We start from the raw sequence: 24,799 nt of genomic DNA, 5'->3' as shown, positions 1-24,799 counted from the left end.
CCACCCTCGCTGCCGCTGCCTACCTGTCTCCCGAGGGGGCGTGGGGGGGGCGATCGCTGCCGAGCACCTGGCCTGGCCTCAGAAAAGCCTCCGGAGGCCCACGTGCGAAGGCAAAGGAGCCGCGCCGCGCCGCTGAAGCCGAAGCTCTGTCGCCGCCAAAATTCAAAGGAGGGCGGGAGGCTGGTGGAGTGGCCTTAAATGGCCTTCAGCTGCCCCGCCTCCTTTCTGCATGTTACGCCGGCGCGCCACATAGACACACACACACACCCCTGATGGCGGCCTGTGCTTCGGCAGCGGCCGCAAGCTCGCCCCTTTGCCTGGCATTACCAGGCACGGAACGGGAATGGCACAGGAATGAATAGCATGAGAAGAGCCAGCTGAACAATAGTGAAGACAAATTTAGGGATCTTTTTTATATGAAATGAAGATATTTACTGGGTTGGATATGTTCACAATTATTGTCCCTACATGTGGGGGGCCTTGCATCAGTCCCTCTGTCATGGACAAATCACTTCTTGCTGAAGTTTAGACTTACAGTGGCTTTTCCCCTCTGCAAGGGTGGGGGACCTACTAAGCTGGTCCGCCCCCAGAGACTATTGGATCTGGATGGTTTCCAAAGGGCTCTGGGGAGTTTTCCGGCTGATAGGGCTGGCGCTCCTGTCGAAACCCTGGTTGAACTGTGGAATACAGAAATGACCCGGGCAGTTGACATGATTGCTCCTGAGCGCCCTCTCCTGTGTAGAGCTTGTACGGCTCCATGGTATACCCCAGAGTTGAGAGCGATGAAACAATATCGAGACGGCTTGAGTGCAGATGGAGACAAACTCCTAGTGGATGCAATTATACACTGGTAAGTTCCTATGGTAAGCTGTATTTAGGGGCAGTAAGGGCAGCAAAAAACCAATATATTGCTGCCACTATAAATCATCACTCTGCCCCCCAGCGGAGCTCTTCAGAATTGTCCGGGGGCTATTACATTCTGGCCCCAGGGACATGGTAGAACCATCTGAGGCCCGCTATAATGAATTTGCTAGGCACTTCCAGGATAAAATCTTTAGCATCTGCCAGGACTTAGACTCTAGTTTTATAGCAGGTGAATCAAGCGAGGTATCCAGGGCACAGTCTTGTCCCGTTTTCTTGGATGAGTTTCAGTTGGTGCAGCTTGAGGACGTTGACAAGGTGCTTGGACAGGTTCGTGCAACCACTTCTGTGCTGGATCCTTGCCGTTCTTGGCTAATAAAAGCTAGCAGGGATGGAACAGCAGGTTGGGCCAGGGAAGTGATTAATGCCTCTCTGTGAGAGGGGGTGGTCCCTGGCTGCCTGAAAGAGACAGTAGTGAGACCACTCCTGAAGAGGCCCTCCCTGGACCCAGAAAATCTTAATAACTATAGGCCGGTAGCAAATGTTCCATTCCTGGGCAAGGTCCTGGAACGAGTGGTTGCAGGCCAACTCCAGACACTCTTGGATGAGACCGATTATCTGGATCCATTTCAGTCGGGTTTCAGGCCTGGTTTTGGCACGGAAACAGCCTTGGTTGCCCTGTATGATGACGTTTGTCGGGAGAGAGACAGGGGGAGTGTGACTCTGTTGATTCTTCTTGATCTCTCAGCGGCTTTCCATACCATCGATCATGGTTTCCTGGGGAGACTAGCTGCGTTGGAAGTGGAAGGGACTGTATGGCGGTGGTTCCACTCCTACATGGCAGGTCAGCTCCAGAAGGTGGTGCTTGGGGAACATTATTCGTCACCCTGGACTGTCCAGTATGGGGTTCCGCAGGGGTCAGTTCTGTCCCCCATGCTGTTCAACATCTACATGAAACCGTTCTGTGAGGTCATCTGGAGATTTGGAGTGCGTTGCCATCAGTATGCTGATGACACGCAGCTCTATTTCTCCTTTTCATCTTCTTCAGGTGAGGCTGTTAATGTGCTGAACCGGTGCCTGGCTGCGACAATGGACTGGATGAGGGCTAATAAACTGAGGCTCAATCCAGAGAAGACTGAGATGCTGCTAGTGGGTGGTTCTTCTGACCAGATGGTGGATGTCCAACCTGTCCTGGATGGGGTTGCACTCCCCCTGAAGGAGCAGGTTCGTAGCTTGGGAGTTCTCCTAGAACCATCTCTGTCACTTGAGGCTCAGGTAGCCTCGGTGGCACGGAGTGCCTTCTACCAACTTTGGTTGGTGGCCCAACTACATCCCTATCTGGACAGGGATAACTTGGCTTCAGTTGTCCATGCTCTGGTAGCCTCCAAATTAGATTACTGCAATGCACTCTACGTGGGGCTGCCTTTGAAGATGGTTCAGAAACTGCAGCTTGCACAAAATGCAGCGGCCAGATTGGTAACAGGGACCAGATGGTCCAAACATATAAAACCAATTCTGGCCCACTTGCATTGGCTGCCTGTATGTTTCCGAGCTCGATTCAAGGTGCTGGTTTTGACCTATAAAGCCTTACACGGCTTGGGACCACAATATCTGATGGAATGCCTCTCCCAATAGGAACCCACCCGTACACTACGTTCAAGATCAAAGGCCCTCCTCCGGGTGCCTACTCTGCGGGAAGCTGGGAGTCTGGCAACAAGGGAGAGGGCCTTCTCAGTGGTGGCCCCCAAATTATGGAATTATTTTAATGCTGAGGTGTGCCTGGCGCCAACACTGTTATGTTTTTGGTGCCAGGTCAAGACTTTCCTCTTCTCCCAGGCATTTTAGTATGTGTTTTAAATTGTTTTTATATTGTTTTAAATTTTAAAATTGTGTTTTAAATTATTTTTGAAATATGTGTTTTAAATTGTACGTTTGTTTTAATGTTTTTGATTGCTGTAATCCGCCCAGAGAGCTTCGGCTATGGGGTGGTATACAAGTGCAATCAATCAATCAATCAATACAAGTGGTGTGAGAGTGAAATCTCAACTATCCACTGTGCCCACCAGGTATGCCTGCCCCATCATCATCATCATCGTCGTCGTCATCATTGTTGTTGTTGTTGCTATTATTATTATTTACATTTGTATACCGCCCCATAGCTGAAGCTCTCTGGGTGGTTTACAACAATTAAAAACATTAAAAACAAATATACAAATTTAAAAACACTTTTTTAAATAAACAATTTAAAAACACATGCTAAAATGCCTGGGAGAAGAGGAAAGTCTCTTATGCCCCATCTCTTATAGTCCCAGATGTCCACACATGGGTGCAATGTTTGAACAAGGTATTCATGCCTTAACTCCAACATAGGCATGAACAGCACAATATCTGATTTACAATCTGAAAATCCAATTTGGTTCTTTGTAAATTAGATTTTACATGTGTTCATATTCATGTGTTGCACCCACATGTGGAAAGGAGTGTCAAACATAGAATAGGCACTGATGAACAAGTGGGAAGACACAGTTCTAGCTCTCCCACTGCATATAAGGACAAGTTTGGGGAGAGCATAATCTGATTCAGGGCATTGACAAATGGCAAACAGAATATAAGTAGCTTCAAATTTGCTCCCTCTGCCACAGCACTGTTCACTAATGGCGCAGAAGGTGATTTTCACCAATTCCCCCTTCCCCCCAAAAACACAGAACCTATTCTAGAGGATTGGAAGTTCCTCCAAATCAGTGTCTTCTGATGCAAACAATTCAAATATGTTTTTTGATATTTTACTTTTCTTTCTAGGTTTTGATTTAGTGAAATGTGAGGATCCTGGAACACCAAACTATGGCTACAAGATCCGTGATGAAGGGCATTACACAGATACTGTTGTTTTATACAGTTGCAATCCAGGCTACACAATGCATGGTAGTAGCATTATTACCTGCCTAAGTGGAGATCGAAGAGCTTGGGACAAACCTTTGCCAACTTGCATAGGTAATTTCAGAGAACACAATAATATTTGTGTTTATGGTTTAATTGTTATTACATAATTGATAATGGCATTTTGAAATGGTACATAATGAAACTCAGGATTTTTCTTCAATATATGTATTGAAACTAGAGAAATCAATAATCTGAGGAAATCTGCTGCTTCTGGCATTTCTTGAAATTTATCTGATGTTTTGCCTGAATATGAATCTCTTACCTTGATTTTTTTAAAGTATATTTGATGGCGCCTAGGAACAAATGTGCCTGTCAAGTACAAGATCACTGTAGCTGTTTTTTCCTGGCTTGTGGCCATGCATCATTTCACCAAGTAGCTCAGTACATTATAAGCAATCAGGTTCTACTAAAATTAAGAGTTCCACATAATACCTAACCTTTCTGTAAAGTACTTCAGCTACCAATGGAACTTCTCTCTAAACATTTATTGTTTTTCCCCTTTACTTTGCAGCTGAGTGTGGTGGACGAATTCATGCTGCTACTTCAGGTCGCATTCTGTCCCCAGGTTACCCAGCTCCATATGACAATAATCTTCATTGTACTTGGATTATAGAAGCAGACCCAGGGAGGACAATTAGGTATGTATGCAATTTCAGCTGTTAAATGTAGAATTGTCCAAGTCATACCACTATATGTTGGACTACCTACATTTTATTTAGTGATCTCATTCTTGCGTTATCTTTTAAGTAGCAAACTGGAAGATGTTGGATTTAGTCTATTTAAAAATTATTTCCCTTAATCATAGACTGGCATCAATATATATTTATTATAAGAGTAAAAGGGACCACTTTCGATGTGCAAACTTGCTAAGATGTAACTGAACTCAGTGGCACGTATTTAGAGTTGTGTAGCAAACTGCTCTGTAGGCAGAGAAGACCATAACATCAGAAGAGCCATTTGTGCTCTTGTACCAGTGTTTGGTCTTTCTATTTACCATGAACCTGAATTGCAGCTGAAGAAATGGGAGCAAGGAGGCCCATCCTGACACTTTTCACAGCATCTTACATATGCTTGTTAGTAATGGATCTGGCTTTAGCACCCATAGAAAAAGCAACAATATTGGTCTTGTTGAGCTAAACTGATCCGTATAACAAGTTTAAGGATTTCCTCGGGAAGTAATTCACAAACCATTAGAGAACTAATTTCCACAGCTAGGAAACTGCTCATCATTTAGGTGGTGGAGAGATAGATGAGACTATATAGCATTGTAGATATAGTTTCCCTGGAATGATAGTATATTAGTGTGTTGTGTATATGTGTGTGTATGTATTCCAGCTAGCAGTAGATTCATTGTACTTTTTAAATAACATGTTTATTGTCAAATAAATAGGCTAAAGTTTAACTGAAAAAGACCTGTTTGCTAAAATAGTTCCCTTATACATATTCAGAGAAACGAATCATATTTTGTCACACAATTTGATTTGCTTCTTTCTAGAAGAGAAGGATAACTGTATTCCCCTAATATTAGACCAAAAGACACGTACTCAATCACAAGTAAATTCAGTGTTCCATTTGCATTTTAATAGGAATGGCAAAAGTGAAATTAATATAGAATGAAATAAGAAATTATGAATAACTGTCTGTAGGTGGAACACAGATTTAATATTTTCTTATTAGCAGCTTCAATATTTGTAATGACAAGTGGAAAAACATCTTAGACTGCCCATCTTCAATAGATGTGAAGGTCTCTGGACAGTGTTTAACATCACATATATTTAATCTTTTTTAAAATGTGGATTTTACTGCACAGTGTAAATGATGACGACATTTATTTAGTGTTCTACTATAGAGTTTGTGCCCTAGTTTACCAAGAATACATGGCTTGCTTATCAGCATGGTACACACTGTTATGCTTAAAGAGTATTCAGGTCTGCATGGTTTGACTTCTGATGTAGCTGATCTGAGAAAAAAGGAAAACAATCTATCAGTATTCTTGTTCACTTGCAACTGTGCATGTCTAATGTTAAGTAACAAGTGGTCCTCCCATCCCATGTAGGTTAACCCCCCTTGTTTTGGTACTTAAATTGGGCGGTTAACTTTATATGGCAAAAAGTAAGATAATCCACTAATATACTTCTTCACTTTGAACTGTGAATGTAATGTCTAATATTAAGTAATGATTCTGAATTTAAGCAGGGGTTGTGGTGACAAAGAATTCCTAAATGTTGTCTTCTTCTTCTTCTTCTTCTTGGTGACATTTTAAATTTCTGGCTTTGAAATAAATCTTGAAATAAAGAGGATTTACTTTAGGAAAAATCTAATGGATGCTACCAGTCTATTTGGTCCAAATGAAGGAGAGGATTGAAGCTTTGTGCAGCTAGCACTATATTTTTATAGTTTGCATTTAGTAAATGTGCAATCCTACCTGTGTCTACTCTGCTCAGAAGTTAATCCCAGTGAGTTCAGTGGGACAACTGGGTATCACTTGCCTGCGCAGAAAATTAAATGCAATGTAAGGTGGTGTTATTGGGATATGTCTGCTAACTAGAGAATAATGATGGTAAGCTAGGTTTTCTCTTGTTTTATTGGATATAATTTGTAACCATGTTAATTGTTTTAACCATAATTCAGCAAAGGATATTCACACATACACTTATTCAAATCAATGGTCTTAAGTATGGTTAATTTGGTTAAATCTCTGTCAGTCTTTAATCTGCACTTTTTGTTTAGCACCACATCAAAAGGTAGCCATGAATGACAAATTTCTTACATTCCTCTTTCATTTGCAGTCTGCATTTTATTGTTTTTGACACTGAAGTGGCTCATGATATCCTAAAAGTATGGGATGGTCCTGTTGAAAGCAGTATTCTACTTAAAGAGTGGAGTGGTTCAGCCCTTCCTGAAGACATTTATAGTACTTTCAACTCCCTGACTTTACAATTTGACAGTGACTTCTTCATCAGCAAATCAGGATTTTCTATCCAGTTCTCAAGTAGGTAGATTTGTATTGTCTTTGAGTAAAATAACGTTTTGACCTTTCATGTCTTTGTGGCTTAAAACATGGTCTGATGTCTTCTTGAAAACCAGTCTCAGTCTGGTAAGAACCCAAAATCTGTTGAATGCACATGGTGAATAAGCTAACCGCTGCTAAAAATATAAGTGAACAGTTCTCCTAAATGTTCTACGTTATGTTTTTTGCCAAATATAACATTTCTATTTTTTATTCAAATGACACAGTTTTAACATACGTTGTAATATACAGAGATATCTCAGATCAGATCTTACTTGGAAAACTTTGCTGTGCAAGCCACTCCATATCCAGCAAAGCATTTACTTAAATGCTAAACATATTTAATTGTTAAAGATAAGGGTAGTCCAGCTGTTTGGAATAAGTAGTCAGTACTTCCATTCCATTCCCTGACACTGAACCACTTCATTGATGACTGCAGAAGTACAGGAGCTGTTTCAGGGGGCTCTTATTCCATGCTACTGTGGCAATGTGTGAAAGGCTGGAAATGTGGGGTCTATCTCTTATTTTTTTTTACCCAGTCAAGAAAGGGAGAGACCTATCAAGGTGACAAGGACTCATAGAGTTGGCCCTTTCCACATGGTTTGGCCTTTCAACCATTTCCACAGCAGATGGGATAAAACCACTAAAAATGTCAGTAGCACCAGAATCTCTGTGTGTGGACCATGAATTGGCTAGAGTTGGCATACTGTACTTATTGGCCTTATTTTCACCAGATATACACTTGCTAATTCATACAGTAGCAATGGTAGTCTTGGCAAGTATGGGGTAAGAACAAACTCAGGGTTTGGTCAAGAACTGCTAGGGGAAGCTCAACCTTAACCTTATGTCTCCAGCTTTGCTGTTGACATTGTTCATATGCCTTGCAACTTAGCATGACTTGTAGCAAAGGATTCTTGTGTGAGATATTGGTGGTGGTTTGTGTGTGCATGTGCGTGTGTGCATTCATGCGTAGAAATGTCCCATCAGAACTTGATTGCATAGTCTTGAACTGAAAAGAGCTGCTTTTATGAGAAGTAATGCTTATTTATATGTTTCCATAGTGGCATAATTGAAGGCTGGATGTCATTGGCTCTGCCCATATGATTCATTCACTTGTATTTTACCAAAGCAGCAGGGGAGGAAGCTATGGCATAGTGCTTCCCGTGCAGCTACCTTAGCATGAACTAGTCTTTAAATTTGCTTAATTTTGCCTATCAATGCAGACTTCCATACAAGTAATTTTCATGGCTTGTGATTTGGTTGCGGCATCTTTTTCTTTTTCTTTTCTTGGTGTTGTGAAGTTTCAGATGTTGGAAAGACATGTAATGATGTTTATATCTTTCTAAGATTATTTTTTTAGATTCATCAATATATGCTACAGAATTCTGTACATGTTCACTAATAGGCAAAAAACCTTGCGGTTCAAGAATGTACCTATAGCCCACAGATATTTCTATGAAACTTTAAAAAGCAGGGAAATTGGGCAGCTATAGTGAATGCACCCGGGGAGCAGGAGACCTGACCTCCTCTCTGAGATATTGGGCTGCCCTACAAATTTGTAAAAATGCAAACACAATTTGGGTTGGTCTTTCACAGTCCAATCCACTTCCTGTGGGCTATAGGTACGTTCTTAAACCATAAGGTTTTTTTTGCCTATTAGTGAATTTCCCTGCTGTTTAATCTGGGAGGTAAGAAATGGGATCCTGTCCAAGTTTGCTGAGAATGGATTGATCATTTGCATGCTTATTGAGTTCAGTGGGATTTACTCTCCTGCAATCATGCTTAGGATGGGTGAAACTGACCGGAGGGGAGGAGGAGGAGGAGGGAGAGGAGGAAAGGCAGAGGGGAGGAGACTGGGATGGGAGCAGGCAGGAGGGGGAGGGGAGGAGATGGACAGGTTTGATTATTTGCATGTTTATTGAATTCAGTGTGATTTACTCCCGTGTAATCATGTTTAGGATAGGTAAAACTGACTGGGGGGAGGGAGGGAGGGCTGGAGTGGGCAGGGGAGAAGGAAGAGGAGAGGGGAGGAGGAAGAGAGAGGAGAGGGGAAGGGGGGAAAAGCAGGTCTGATCATTTCCATGCTATTGAGTTCAATGGGATTTACTCCTATGCAGTCATGGTTAGGATAGGAAAAACTGACCATGGGAGAGGAGGAGGGGGAGGGGGAAAGGGAAGGAGTGTATTGGAGGGGGGCAAAAGAAGGGGGAGAGGAGGGCAGGTTTGATCATTTGCATGCTTATAGAGTTCAATGGTATTTACTTCCATGCAATTATGCTTAAGATAGGTAAAAGTGACCATGGGGAGGAGTAAGGGGAGGAGGGAGGGTAAGGATGTGATTGGAAGGGGATGGGGATGGGGAGGGAGGGGCAAATGAAGGGGAAGGGAAGGGGCAAGAGGATAGGAGGGAGGAGAAGGGAGGGTGGGTTTGATCATTTGTATACTTTTTGAGTTCAATGGGATTTATTTCTGTGCAATCATGTTTGAAAATGGAAATGGACTGCCTTCAAGTTGACCGAACTTATGATGACCCTTTGAATAGGGTTTTCATGGTAAATTGTATTCAGAGGTGGTTTTACCATTGCCTTCCTCTGAGGCTGAGAGGCAGTGACTGGCCCAAGGTCACCCAGTGAGCTTCATGGCTGTGTGGGGATTTGAACACTGATCTCCCAGGTTGTAGTCCAACACTGGCCTGGGGAGGGGCAGGGAGGGTAGGAGGAGGGGGAGGAGATTGGGTGGGTGGGCACTAGTCAGAAGGGAAGCACCTTTCCTTTCCAAAAGGAAAACATTGTGAACAGTATCATTGTTTTTCAGGGTTTCCCCCAGCTTTTTATTCTACAGCAGGCACATGTAGACTCCCACCCAAATTTAAACCAAAGCTGTCCCTGGCCACATCCACACCAGACCTTTATTTTACTTTTCTTCTCTCAAAGAATCCTGGGAAGTGTAGTTAGTGAAGGGTGCTGAGAGTTGCTAGGAGACACCTTGTTCCCCTCACAGACCTTCAATCAGAGTGGCTGACTGTTAAACCAGTCTGGCCACTGGTGCTCTGTCAGTGGAATAGGAGTCTCCTCTCAGCACCCCTCACAAACTACACTTCCCAGGATTCTCTGAGGGAAGCCATGACTGTCTCATGTGAAATCAAAGTCTGGTGTGGGTGTGGCCCCCTGATTAGGCAAGCCCAACAGCTGTGAGTCTGGCTTTTAGGACACTGACAGTTGGTTCTTACTGAGCATGCCCAACATTATCATTGGCTTCCAGCCAAAATTTCTTATATTAATCAAAAATCAGCCAGGCATTTTTTAAACTTTTAAACTGTAGAAGATGAAGGTCAGAGTATGGGGCAAGGTCATTAACAGGATCAGGCCCTCCCTTAGCATGTGTGGGGCCCGGAGCAAAAGCATAGTTGGAGGCCCCACACATTCTTTCTCTATATATGTATCCTTTTCTCCAGGCAGCGGCGGAGGCTTTGTATTTCGGCTGCTAGGAGCTTGTGGCTGCGGCTCCCTATTTTGCAGCCTTCATTGGCGGTGGTGGCGGCTTTGTATTTTTTGGCTGTGGCTCCCTTTTTCTGGAGCCTTTGTTGTAGACTCACTTAGTGGCCGCTGCACCTCTTCCTCCTGGCTCGTTTCTATGCGCGGCTGCTGCTTTTATATGCAGATTGCCAAGCGCAGGCCCCCCCCAAAGCACAGGGCCCAGGGCAACTGCCACACTTCCCTGTGCCTAGGGGCAGCTCTGAACAGGATTACAGGTCCTCTGTGAACATGGCTGATTTTTAATGAATTTCAACAGATTATGAGAACTCTTGACAGAAAAAAGTCCAAAAGGGCTCTCTGGTTTTTTCCTCTCTTTTTAGACTTTGAACTCTCTCTGTTCTCTCTGACTGTTTTGTGTATCGTCATGAAAATTGAGAGGGTTGTTAAGCAAGCGTTTCTGAGTTCAGGACTATAAGATTTGTAAGGTTTTGTTTTGAAATGAGCTTATGGGAAGCATCAGAATATCATGGGGGGTATTTTCAATTTAACATTGCGGAATGTGAAAAATCCACGCTGACTATAGTATACAGCCACTCTTGTGGCTGTACAGTGATTCCCCATCTATATGATTTCCCCCTTCACTAAGTATGCTGACAGAAGTGATTAACTCGAGGAATGCAAATGTCTTTTGCTCACAAAATGTTTGGACCCCATCAAGGGTCCATTGTCTCGCCAGCTCAGCACAGCATGTAAAACACCATGAGGACATGAACTGACTAGTGTGATTATGTTAATTGTAATCAGCCTAACACTTTTCATTAAACCTTAATTACCATTTAATCATGCATAAAAGGGTAGAAAATGGAGTTCAGCACGCATCCCTGACCTTTACTTTGCAGGGTTAAATATATTTAAACTAGTCATTAGAAAATGGGGGTTCCTAACTAAACAACTCCCATCAAGTCACAGAAATATTGATATGTGTAAGAAGGTAGAGAGTGAAATGCGTGTTAACCAAATAACCCATTTCCTTTAGTCAGAGTAGACCTCTGACCTTAGAGTGTCTGAGTTCAGATTAGTTAATTTGCGGCAGGGCTATTAGCAAATATATATTTTGCTGCCCTTTGCATCCTTCCAGTTATTTATTTATTTATTTATAAAATTTATATCCCTCCCTTTATCACTGATAATGTCAGGGAGATAACAGCAACAGAAAATGCAATCAAATATAAGACACAGTTAAAACAGTCAAAATAATGGGATGGAGCTGTCTACTACTGACTAAAAATATCAAAGATAAAAGTATATATCCTGAACAGGGTGAATAAAAATGAATGATTTAAAAAACAAACAAATATTTTTATCTGTATTTTATTATCTATCTTTATATTTTATCTATATTTGTAAAATTCTTTTTAGAACTGTACATAGTAAGTTGGTAACTAGGTTAATATTTAAAGATTTGGATATAAGAATTGTGAGGAGAAAGCACAGAAACGTCCTGTCCAGCATGCCCAGGTGTTGGCAGTCTGACTGCAAGGTGAGCCACTCTGACCTGGAAGTGACGTGGGGAGAGCATGCTGAGGATGCAGAGCTGCTCAGCCCAACAGAGGATAAAGGCAGAGTGAGAGATACATTGGATGTGGGCCCCAGCCATTAAGAAAGAGAAGGAGAAACAGGAGCTGATGAGCCAACATAGATGAAAGGAAGCAGGACTGAAAGAGGTGGCAGCAGAGAGAGTGAGGATGAATGGAAGCCCATGAGAGAGGAGGAGAATAAAACAGAATGTGTGTGAAGGTAGGATGGGAACCTGACAAGAAGGAGAGAGTAAAGATGAGAGAGTAAGAGTGATGAACTGGAATGGAGCACGGAAAGAGTGTGTGAATGTGTGAGGGCGCACTAAACAAAGCAGGAGAAGGAACAAGCAGAGATCCAGGTAGTAAACAGGCAAACCCCAGGGGCGGGGGAACCAAAAGACACAAGTTGAACATTGACGAAAGCTGTAATAAGAGAAATGAGCATCACCTGTAGTGAAAAAAGAGAGGAGATATTACTGCTGAATAAAAGGGGAAGACAAGCTTTACTACAGAGGGAGGAAACAGATAAGAAAGGAAGGGGTTTTGTAAAGTCAGCAATATATGCCAGTAGTGGGCTAAATGGCAGGAGTAAAAATAAGCCTAAGAGTGTGCCTACTGATGAGAAGCACGCTAACCTTGAAAGTTGGAGGGCTCACCAGGTGCCTATGAACATAAGAGACACACTGAATCTCTGAAGGCACTTAGGACCAACAAGGAAGTACCATAAAAGGAAGTACAAGCATGTTGTCTCTACAGTTAATCTCTAAATTGAGAGTGTGGCTTCTGTCATGCACATTGGTCATGTTCACATGCAATACTAACCCATGGTTTAGTGCAGGGGTGAGGAACCTTTTCGGCCCATCAAAGTTGGCCCTGGGTGTGTGTGATCAGACAGGATTGATAATGACCAAACAGCATCATTTGATGCACAGGGATTTCAATCCTGCATTTGCAGGGTTCAGGTGCACAAGCAGTTCCACATGGGAAACTCTCGCACATCCAAACCAAGCACAATTGTTCGATCCTCCTTTCTACAGCTGTGTGAGCTTCTAATCCAGCCACATCTCTACCTGCCCAAAACCTAATGTCACATACGATGGCAGATATGAGACAAGTCAGCATGTTTGATGAAAACAGCTTTGTGAGACAAATGAGGAGTGATGGTTCTACACCCATGATTTTATTTATTTATTACATTTATACCCCACCTTTCTTTTCGTGAAACCCAAGGCGGCTTACATAAGGTTCCCAGGTGATCTCCCATCCAGGCACTGACCAGACCTGACCCTGCTTAGCTTCAGCAGGGAGCTGGCCTTATGTGCCTTCAGACCATAGCCTGGGATTTAGTGCTACATGGATAAGCCTGAATTAAGCCCAAGTAAAACTTCAGGCTTACATACTCACCACTTCCCTCTTCTCCTCCTGCGTGGTTGAGAGGAGGACTTCTGCTGAGTTGAGTTTCACTTTTACAGAATTGTGTCTTAATGTTACATTGCATTCAGTCCAAGGATTTTGGTTTAAAACAAAACGATGGTTAGTTTCATAGTATGCCAACTACAAACCATGGGATAAGGAGGCTTTTTCATCTAAATGAAGAACCAATTTGATCATTTCTCAAATATGAATATTTATATTCTAGTTACCAAGCATATACTAGTCTTTTTCAGTTGATGAAAATAATCTGCTGTAGTCTGTCAAATAAGTCTCAGATCTTACGTCTATCAGTTATGGGCCTGGTTAAATTTGCTACTCTAATTTTTTTAGAGCTGAAGCAGAAAGTAGCAACACAACATTATCCAATGTTCACACTTAACCACTGTTATGGGTGCTAATTGTAAGAGAGATCCAATATGGAAATATTTTAAAGACATGCCATGTACAGGTAAAAAAAGGAAACATGCCAAATGAATGCACTTTGGCAGCTGAGGGACACTGGTTGAAACAGATCCAAGTAAACAGAGCAAGACTGAACCTTTGATATCTCAGACACTGAAATCTGAAATACCAACTCCTGAGTTAACCATGTACAATATAATTTGTCAGTACACTGGATTGCAAACTCACCACAGTTAGCATGGGTATAATTATTATAGAACTGCAGGAATTGTTTTGTAGTTAAGATGGGTTGCTTATTCATATTCTGTAATTATAACACATATACATTCTACCTGTCATAAAATCAAGACATTACTGATTTCACGAACCGTGGTTCAAGAATGTGAAAAGGAGCATTGTGTGCCTCTTGTCCCCTCCTCCCTTTGTTTATTGACTTTGGTGTGGAGGTCCTAGTTTGTTTAAAACAGGGTTTCCTGTTTCACACAAAATTGGGAATGCTGGTTTAATGTCAGTTTGCTAATCAAGATATTAAGTCAGAATCACAATCCTGTAGCAGGTTTTAGGGGGATGTGGGACAAGACGTTGTGCCACTGGCACATTAGATACAACCCAACTGTCTAGGTACAAAACAGCATAAAATATTTAGGTGACATCTGGCTAGTGATACACAATAAACAATTGTTACACTATACATCAAAAAGGCCTGTGTTAAGAAGTGTCTTAAGGAAGTATCTGAAACATAGTATCAGTGGTATTTAACAGGAATATTCAAGGAGTTCTCCACCTAGGCACAGACACGCTACATGACCTCTGTCTTGTACAAGTAAGGCAAACGTGTGATACCCTTAACAGTGCCTCTCCAGCTGAATGTAGAGATCTGGCAGGTATATATGGGTGCAAGGTGGTCTCTCAAGTAAGCTAATCCCAAACTGTTCAGGGCTTTATATACTAACAGCAAAACCTTGAATTTGCCCCGGTAGCATATAGGTAGCTGGTGGAGATCCGTAAGCAGAGGTGTTATATGCATTCTGCACAAGGTGAGCTTCTGGACCAAATACAAGGAAGATTGCATTGTAGTAGTTTATTTTTGAAGTTACCAGTGCCAGAAGCAGTGTCCAAGCTATCCCAATCCAAGAATGGCTGCAAGTATTTTTCCAGATGAAATTTTTGGAAGGATCTCCTTGCAATTGAGATGGCTTCGGCCTCTAGAAAGATGGATCCAGGAGCCTTCCCAGGCTGCAAATCTGCTCCCTCAGATGGAGTGTGACCTCATCCAGAACAGGCAAATTGAACAAAACAGTCATGGGAACTACTTATCCACAGCACCTCTTTCTTACTGGGATTGAATCTCAGTTTATTGGTCCTCATCCAATATCCTCAACTGATTCATATGTAATACAGAAGTAGAGCTGGATTTTATCAACATACTGATGACATCCCAGCCCAACATTTCTAATGACCACTCTGCAGCTTCATGTAGATGTTAAAAAAATTGGTGATAACATAGTGCCATGAAGCTGTTGAACATTCTCCGAATGCTACTGTCTGGATGAAACCCTGAAGAATAGGATCAGAACCACTGTAATGCAATGTCTCCAATACCCATCTCATAGAGTTAATTCAGGAGGATGCCATGATAAATGGTATCAATAAGTCACAGAGAGATCAAGAAGGAGAATGGTTACATTCCCTGTGTCTTGCTCTTGATAAAGGACATCCATCAGGGCAATCAAGGCTAATCTAGTCCCATAACCAGTCCTGAACTTAGACTGTAAAGGATCACTATGCTCCAGGAATGCCCATAGCTGTTGTGCTGTGACTTTTGCCAGTAGTTGCTTTCTGTCAGTAGATCCAGGGTAGACTTCTTGAGGAGTGGCTGCCCACTGCCTCTGAGAACAGCAGGGACTACCCCTCATATAGAGATGTATTAACTACATTCGGAACCCACCTTCTCTGCTTTTAATTCTCTGTTTTGAGGTATACAGTTGTATCTATTTATGTTTAAAATAAATATTTTCTCCATCAGATCAAGAAACAAGTGGCTTAATATAACTTTGGTTATTAACTTTATGCCCAAATACAGTCATGCTAAACAGTTCTCAGAAAAGAAATGCTACACCTGCTCAAGATTCTTGTCCAGATCTTTTCATATATATGGCAACATTATCACCAGAGACTGTAATGCTAAGTATGGCAAAAAGAGTGTACTGAAACCAATGGCAGAAGTACAGAGCCCATATTGGAATGGAGCTTCAGATTATAATGTTTGTGTCAGCTAACCAACTGGTCAGAAAGAGAGCTATGTTCCTAGTTAAAGGCATTAATTAAGGGACATGAAAACTGAATGAAAAGGGTAAACAAAGCAAATTAACAAATTCATTTGATTGGATTAGCAATTTGGGAGTCAGCCACTGCTGTTGCTGATTAATTTGCTGCCTTTCCTCACTTTTCTAGGATGATCTTAAGCATCACTGGCTGCACATTGAGCACATTTCTCAGTTTCAAGAGCCACAGGACATAGTCTGGCAAAAAGACTATTTCAGAAGCAGCATCTGCTGTGTGCTCTTACCAGGCCACTGTGAGATATTTTCAAAATTATTTTTCTATGAATGGCATTTATTTTGAATGAAAGTATATCATATTAGTATTCAGTAGTCCCATTTCTATTAGCAATTCAATTGTGGCAGGATGGAAGGGGAATCCTCCCTTTTCGAGGTCTCTGTGGACTAAAGTATGATTGACATATATGGATCTCCATGGTTTCAGACAGGGGATCTTCCCTGCCCTACCTAGAGATGCCAGGGATTTGACCCAATACTTTCTGTATGCAGAGCAAGTGCTTTACCACAGAGCTACGACCTTTAGCATGAATGAAACCATCCTGAGGCTGCGCCTCTATACATACTTTCTTGGAAATAGATGAGACTTACTTCTAAGTAGACATGCCTAGGATTTCACCATAAGTGATTCATAGCTGTACTAAGTGGATACAGTTAAAATGTTCTATGAGAGCCCTGAAAGACACCACAAGCCTGTCATTTTTGACAATTACAACCACTAATGGCACTAGTTCATTTTGTTGCCCTTAAACTGTTAAATATTAATACCTGAGAAGTAGTTTCTGTAGATGGACTTCTCCACACATTCTCTAGCACAATGGTCTCAAGAACATTCTAGACCCAAAAGAATAGGTGTCATCCAAATTCTGAACCACTATCACAGCAGTTTCTGTGACTCTCAATAGGATTAGAAAATTAGAAGAACTGTATGTCTACCTAACAGTATTGCAACATCCCTTGGAAATTAATGTCATACGACTGTTGACCTTTAACACCTGCGATATGTATTCTTGTGACTGTAGTTTGTTTTAAATGTTGAATTTTAAATTGTTGTAACCCACCCTGGGACCTGCTGGTGAAGGGCAGGTTAATGATGATGATTATGAATTGAAGCAACAGCAAGGACAATCTTATGGTTTGGCTGTGATAACCACCTTTATGGTGGAGCTTACATGGATGTAACTAGCTGGGATTCTATGCTGTCCCAACAACAAAGTCAAACAATAATAGTTAAAAAGAGAGTCTTGATGTGCATAGCAATTCTGCTGCCACCTACCAGTCACTGTATTGTCCTGATAACTTGCCCATATTAGCCATGCATGGAGAAGCCGATCAGTCTGTGGTGATAGCACTAACACCTCCTCTGAAAGTATTGTGTGCTCATATCAGACAGATGGATGTTTCAGCAAAACACAGATACACACACACACACAGAGAGAACCTCATGTAGGAAAGCTGATACTATAGTTCAGTGGTTAGGCAGAACCATAATTCTAAGACTGAATCGGGTGTTATTTAAATACCCTACTAACTCAAAAGACATAGACTACAGAATGACACGGAAGCAGGCAGAGTCATATGAAGGACTGCCATTCTAGCCACAACAGACAGTTTGCTCCATAACCCATAGTTTGGGAGGTAGCCTCCACATAAAGCACACACACCAGACAAGAGTGGATTCCATTTTCTCTATGGAATCAAGATCTCCACTCAAACAGTGCTAATATCACTGAAAGTAAAACACTGGTGTGAGACAAACAAGATTTTTGGAAAAGGGAAGAAGAGAGCCGGTTGGGTAACAAATGATGGAAGTTATTACAATACAAAACTTGCTGGAGGCAGCCCAGCCTAGTAACTCAGTTGGAAAGAATACTACAATGGGCAAAAGTAGAAGATAATTGAATCTTATCCTTGGGAAATGAAAATGCAAATGCAACAAGGCAAACATCATTTCTTTGGGAGGGGGTGAGGCAATAATTTTTTTTTTGCTGGAAAAATGGAGGCAGCAGGAGTAGATCGCACACCATAGTACAGTGGTCAAGCCCTGCAACAGATCAAATATTAATCTGAAAGGCCTTCCCATCCATACCAAGCAGATACAAAGTTGCAGAGAAATATGATTTTTTAAATTTTTTATTTTATTTGCTACAGTCACCCCTGTGGTGTAGATTCTAAAATGAGTTTTGTGTTTTGAGTTCTGTGTTTTGTCAGATTCATAATGAATTTTCTTTATCTATGCTTTAGCCACTTCATTGTTCTCATCTCTTTATTACATCAGGGAGTCAATTGTTTAGTGAGAAAGAATGCACACAAGCAATTGTGCCAGATCTTTTTTCTCAGAGAACTCTGAAACTTTGCCAATAGATCTAACATATTCATTTAAACATTCTGAAGGGCTGATTAGAAACCCAATGGAGCCATCGGACATCAGGATGGACCGTACAATTTGCTGATATTATGCATTCTAAGATCAGGAGAGTGCAGAAAGATTTTTTTCTTCAGAGAGTTGCAGTTAACCAAGTTAAGTTGACCTTAGCATTTGGACATCAAGGAGTACTTGGGCTGTTCATTACAAATGCTTGGGAGTCAGATGCCCTGGCTCTTTGATAACAAGGTGCTTCTTATTGTTAAGAATATAACCAGGTAAAAAAAGCACTGATGGATGGATCATGGGATCTCTCTCTCTTTCTCTCCCTCTCCCTCTCCCTCTCTCTCTCTCTCTCTCTCTCTCTCTCCCTCCTCCTCTCCCTATCTCTCCCCCCCCACTCTCTCTCCCTCCCCCTCCTTCCCTCCATGTGTCTTGGCCACTGACCAGAGAAGCAGACTCAAAGACAGATTTACATGAAGCTTTATTCCAGCAGTCAGTACAGGAACACAACATCAAAACTTACAAGGCATATCAGGATACAGAACAGATGCAAACTAGACATGGAAGCAGCAACAGAGATGTGGGTGGGCACTTTACTTGCCTGAGATAAGTCTAGCACTTTCCAGCCTTTGTGGCAAGGCAGGGTCTCCTTCTAGTAACAGAGGAGAAATTGTCTAACTATAAATGCCTTTTGGCTTTTCTACATGACCTTGGGGAGATTGTCAGCTCTCCTTCTGAGAGAGAATCAATCATCACTCTGGTCTGGTACATAACATGCTGTTTGCTCAATGACTAAGTCTGGGCTGGGTGCCAATGAAGACTCTTCACTGACCAATACAGGAAAGAGGGGGTGTTGAGACCTTTCTCAGCAATTCAGTGAGCAGGTCCAGAGACATTTCCAGGAAGCATTTCCTCAATGATATCTTCATTCCTTCATCAACATTGGCAAACCCCTCTCTATCCTCCCAATCCTGTCAAGCATTCTCCGCGGAGCCCGCTGTCAAGAGTTTGCACAGCACTTTGCAGATAAAGTCACTCAGATTCGTTCCGACTTAGACGCTATAATTGATACAGTCTCAGGGGATGTAACTTTGGCTCCTGTCTGTCCAATAATGATGTATTCTTTTCAATTTGTACAGCCCGAGGATGTGGACAAGATCCTTGGAGAGGTGAGAGCCACCACTTGTCTGCTAGACCCTTGACCTTCCTGGCTTATAAAAATTGCCAGAGAGGGACTGGCTGAGTGGGTGAAGGGAGTGGTTAATGCCTCCTTACACCAAGGCAGAGTTCCAGGTTGCCTAAAGGAGGCAGTTGTAAGGTCTTTGTTAAAAAAGCCCTCCCTGGACCCCTCTGTAATGGATAATTACTGGCCAGTGTCCAATATTCAATTTTTGGGTAAGGTAATAGAGCGTGTGGTGGCCTCCCAGCTCCAGGGATTCTTGGATGAAACAGATTATCTGGATCCATTTCAATCTGGTTTCAGGCCTGGTTATGGGACGGAGACGGCTTTGGTCGCCTTGGTGGATGACCTATGCAGAGAACTGGACAGGGGGAGTGTGTCCCTGTTGGTTCTGCTGGACCTCTCAGCAGCTTTTGATACCAAAGACCATGGTATTCTTCTGGACCGCCTTGCTGGGATGGGACTTGGGGGCACTGTTTTGCAGTGGCTCCATTCCTTCCTGGAGGGACGAACCCAGAAAGTGGTGTTGGAGGATTCCTGCTCGACTCCTTGGCTGTTGGCCTGTGGGGTCCCTCAGGGCTCAGTTTTGTCCCCTATGCTATTTAACATCTACATGAAACCACTGGGAGAGGTTGTCCGGGGGGTTTGGGTTCGGTGCCATCAGTATGCTGATGACACCCAACTCTATTTCTCCTTTCCACCTAATTCCAAGGAAGCTATCTCCATTTTAAACCAGTGTCTGGCATCAGTGGTGGACTGGATGAGGGTGAACAAATTGAAGCTTAATCCAGACAAGACAGAGATGTTCCTGGTCAGTCGTAAGGTGAATCAGGGAATAGGGATACAGCCTGTGCTGGATGGGGTTACACTCCCCCTGAAGACACAGGTTCACAGTTTGGGTGTGCTCCTGGACTCAGTGTTAAATTTGGAGTCCCAGGTTTCTGCGGTGGTCAGGAGGGCTTTTGCACAGTTAAGATTAGTACGTCAACTGCGCCCGTTCCTTGAGTCGTCTGATCTGGCCACGGTGACACATGCCTTAGTTACATCCTGTTTAGATTACTGTAACACGCTCTACATGGGGCTGCCTCTGAAGACTGTTCGGAAACTTCAGTTGGTACAATGTGCTGCAGCCAGAATGCAAACTGGGTCTGGTTGCAGGGACCATACTACCCCCCTGTTAAAAAAGTTCCACTGGTTGCCAGTCTGTTTCTGGACACAATTCAAAGTGCTGGTGATGACCTATAAAGCCCTATATGGCTTAGGTCCAGGCTATTTATCAGACTGTAACTCCCTGTATGAGCCTGCCCAGGCCCTGAGATCCTCAGGAGAGGCCTTTCTCTCAATCCACACATCTTCTCAAGTACGACTAGTGGGGATGTGTGAGAGGGCCTTCTCGGTGGCTGCCCCTAGGCTTTGGAATTCCCTTCCTAGGGAGGTAAGAATGACCCCCTCCTTGCAGTCCTTCCGCCGACAAGCAAAGACCTTATTCCAACAAGCCTTTGGAATTGAAGGCTAAGGATAGGGCGTGAAGGGTGCTGCATTGCTAATATTATATTATTTTTAAACTAGTTTGAACTCTTTTAGCTATATGTGTGTATGGCTTTAATATTGGAAATAATTTAATCTTATTTTAATGTAGACTTTGTATGTTTTTAATTATATGTATTTTTTATCTGGAAGCCACCATGAGTTCCAGTTTTGGAAAAATGGCAGGGTATAAATAAAAAATAAAATAAAATAAAATAATAATAATAATAACAACAACAACAACAACAACAACAACAAAAAGGTTAAGGTTGCCAGGTCTCCGGTTTTTGCCCAGAGACTCCAGATTTTGGGGGTTCTCTCTGGGCCTGAGGATGACTCACCTTAATCTCTGGGTTCTTAGCTTTAAATTTTTTTTTAAAAAAAATTGTTTTCCAGGTGGTCTGGTTCACAAGATATACACTAAAATGTCAGGCACCCCCCTACAACTTCTGTTAAATCAGCTCGTAGCTGGCTGCTCTAATCTCGCCCTTTCAGGTTTGTAGTCAAAAACTGAAGTCAGAGTTGTGATTTGTTGACCTCCAGGCAGTGACTAGACCCATTGCAACCCCAGAAAATGGTTGTATGTTCCTGCTTATTTGAAAATCACATAAATTGAGTAAGCATATAGCTTTCAGTTTCTTTTTCTCTTACGAGCAGGAGTTAAACAAGTTTAAATTTTCCTGGGCTGTTAAACAGGACAGTGTTTTGAAAACCTTCCCAGTATGAAGCTTTAATCCAATACTCACTTTTTTGGGAGTAAAGCTGCGATGCTAAACCCCATTGAATTCAGTAGGACTTACTTTTGAGTAGACAAAAGGATTGTGCTGTAAATTAATGAGACTTTTGAGTGAACATAGCAAAGAATTGTGTTGTAAATCTTTCTCTTCCCCATCAATCCTATTTTTAAAGCAATTAGGCAGGGCTTACTTAGGTATCGCCATTTTTGTTATCTAGGAAACTAATACTGATTTTTTTAAAAAAATGTACTGCAATGGCCAATTAGTTTGACAATAAACTGTTATATGGGGTGTATGGATTTTTTATATCCTCTCTCTCTCTCTCTCTGTTTGTGTGTATGTGTGTGTGTGTGTAGTCTTTCCAACAACCTTGTGAGGTAGGGTTGGTAATTGAAAACCAAGGCAGCTCACAATATGAAGTTAATTCCCTTTAAAATCCAATAACTATAAAAACTATAAACAGTTGCAAAACACCTTAAAGTGGCATGATTCTGGATTTTGGGTTGGATTTTGGGTTGGATTTTGGATTTTGGGTTCCTTATCACTTGATGTTGCAGTTCTCTGCATGCTTCCCTGTTTGAGTAATTCCATTTGAATGCATTGGTACTTGCGTCTGAGTAAACAAACATAGGATGGCACTATAAATATCTTTATAGGTTGTGTACATCATAAACATCTTTGACGGTCATGCTTATATAGATATTTCTTCATACTGTGACCCAATAAGTATTTGATTTCACACTATGGTTGTAGATTATTATTTCCTCTACATTTTAAGTGTCCCCTTCTTTCTTGGGGTGGTATTGGTTCCCTTCTGTTGTTCTTGGGCAGATAGGCTGAGAGATGATGAGTAGTCCATGGTCACTCATTACACTTTATAGCTCATTTACATTCTGAAAAAAAATATTAAAACGATTTACATGCAGGCAAAATTTATGAAGTAGATCCACACAATACATTTAAAGCACATCCAACTCACATTTAAAGCACATTACTTCCCCTAAAGAATCCTGGGAAGTGCAGTTTTCCCCTCACAGTTATGGTTCTCACCACCCTTAACAAACTACAGTTCCCATGATTCTGTGGTGAGATCCATGTTCTTCAAATGTGTGTTGAATGTGCTTTAAATGAATGGTGTGGATCTGCCCTAGGCATGATGTGCATTCATTCATAAATTGAAATGAACAATTTTAAGCTACTTTTGTAAACGGGAAGGGTTGCAGCTCATTGGGAAAGCATAGGTGTTGCATGCAAAGGTCCAAAATTAAATTTCTGGAAGAGACTATTGCGTGGAATCCTCGAAAGCCAATGCTAGTCCATGTCAACAATTCTGAGCTAGATGGTACCGAATGGTCTGAGTCAGTGTAAGGCAGATTCCTTTGTTCCTAAAAATGGGAAGAGACTCAAGGGCCACAGTAACTCCAAAATTTATTTATGTATTTTATTTACATTTGTATACCACTTTATTGTAAAAAATCTCAAAGCAATTTACAGAAGGAATTAAAACAATAAACTTATTGGCAAGTATTCAAAATAATAAAACCAATAATGAGTTAAAAACAGATTTAAAAAACATAATAGTTTCTACATGCCTGGATAGGCTTGCCTAAACAAAAATGATCTTAGTAGGTGCCAAACTAAGTACAATGAATGTCAACAGGCAGGGAGCTTCACAGTGTAGGTGCTACCACACTAAAGGACTGATTTCTTACAAGAGTAGAACAAGTACTATATGGCACCCATAACATGGAAAGCACACCTTGAACTTTGCATGGTAGCAAATCAGCAACCAGTGCAGATTTCAGAGCAGAGGTGTAATGTGCTGATAGGGTCTCACTCATGTCAGCAATTGTGCCACATCATTCTGCACTAACTGCAGCCCCCGGATCAGGTCGTGCTGCATGGGGATTTATGTGACAATGGCTAACTGGCTGCCAGGATTTTTTTAGTTTTGGTTATGAATCCTGACTGGTTGTGGGATGCTGAGTTTTCTGCCTTACTCACAGGAATCTTGTTGTGGTTGGCATGGTATTGCATTTAGGAAATCACCACTGTCTTTTTTTCCTATTTGCATGTCATTTAATTCACATATTTGGAAGTGTGGCTGCAATTGTTGTTCCCAAGCTGCTGCCTGTGAAGGTAGACCAAACCATGTGTGTTTTCTGTCTGTCAGTTATTAATCACTGGAACTGGGTTGGCTGAGAGAGTGTTTATAGCAGGTGAACACCAAATTCCTAATCCGCACATTAGAGATATTGATCAGGTCATTTTGTATAGGAATTCTCAAAGATCAAATTCTTCAAGGATCCCTAATGTATGTTATTTCAGAATAGGCCTGTTTGCTTATAGTGTAGGGCTTGAGAATACCACAGCACCAGATCAAACTAAATAATAGCTATTTCTTATAGGAATATATATTCCGTCCATGATATCACAACATTGCACCATTTCAAAGTGGTTTGCATCTTAAGCCATGGCATATGTAACAACTGCCATTTCATCCATAGCTTAAAAAAATGTATAACATTGCTTACTTGGGACAACCTTTCAACAATTTTCACCGATCTAGTGACTCCAACTCCAAATGTTCAAATCATGATTTCTATCAAGTAGCTGTTTTTCACTAATTTGAAGTAAGCTGCAGATTATGTTGAAATAAATTCATGCAATCCACATATCAAGTTTATATTGTAAAATGATTGCCCAATAATAAATACAGGTGACTATACAACAAGCTGTTTTGAGGGTGTCAGTAAAAATGTCTAATAGGGCAAATCCATTATTACTATTTTCGTCCAGCTTCTGTCAAATGCTACCAAAGTGTAGAGGAAGTCCATGATTTGAGGCAGTATGATTCTGAATACCAGTTGCTGGAAACCGCGGGCGGAGGGAGAGTACTCTTGCGCTCAGGTTCTGCTTGTGCAATTCCCATGAGCTTCTGGATGACC

The 24,799-nt window shown here is 41.8% G+C and overlaps 1 protein-coding gene across 1 annotated transcript in view; it reads left to right on the top strand.

The window, feature by feature from the left end:
* Positions 1-24,799, top strand: part of CSMD1 (CUB and Sushi multiple domains 1) — a 1,745,606-nt gene that overhangs the window by 1,400,547 nt on the left and 320,260 nt on the right. Inside the window, exons 24-26 of the mRNA XM_061622907.1 lie at positions 3,661-3,852; positions 4,313-4,439; positions 6,591-6,793. Coding sequence (XP_061478891.1) covers positions 3,661-3,852; positions 4,313-4,439; positions 6,591-6,793 — 522 coding nt within the window. The remainder of the gene's footprint in view (positions 1-3,660; positions 3,853-4,312; positions 4,440-6,590; positions 6,794-24,799) is intronic.

The sequence above is a fragment of the Rhineura floridana genome, chromosome 4 (genome assembly GCF_030035675.1).
Source record: "Rhineura floridana isolate rRhiFlo1 chromosome 4, rRhiFlo1.hap2, whole genome shotgun sequence".
Taxonomy (NCBI): Eukaryota; Metazoa; Chordata; class Lepidosauria; order Squamata; family Rhineuridae; genus Rhineura; species Rhineura floridana.
Note: the sequence above shows the minus strand (reverse complement) of the source record. Positions and strands in the feature narration are given on the sequence as shown.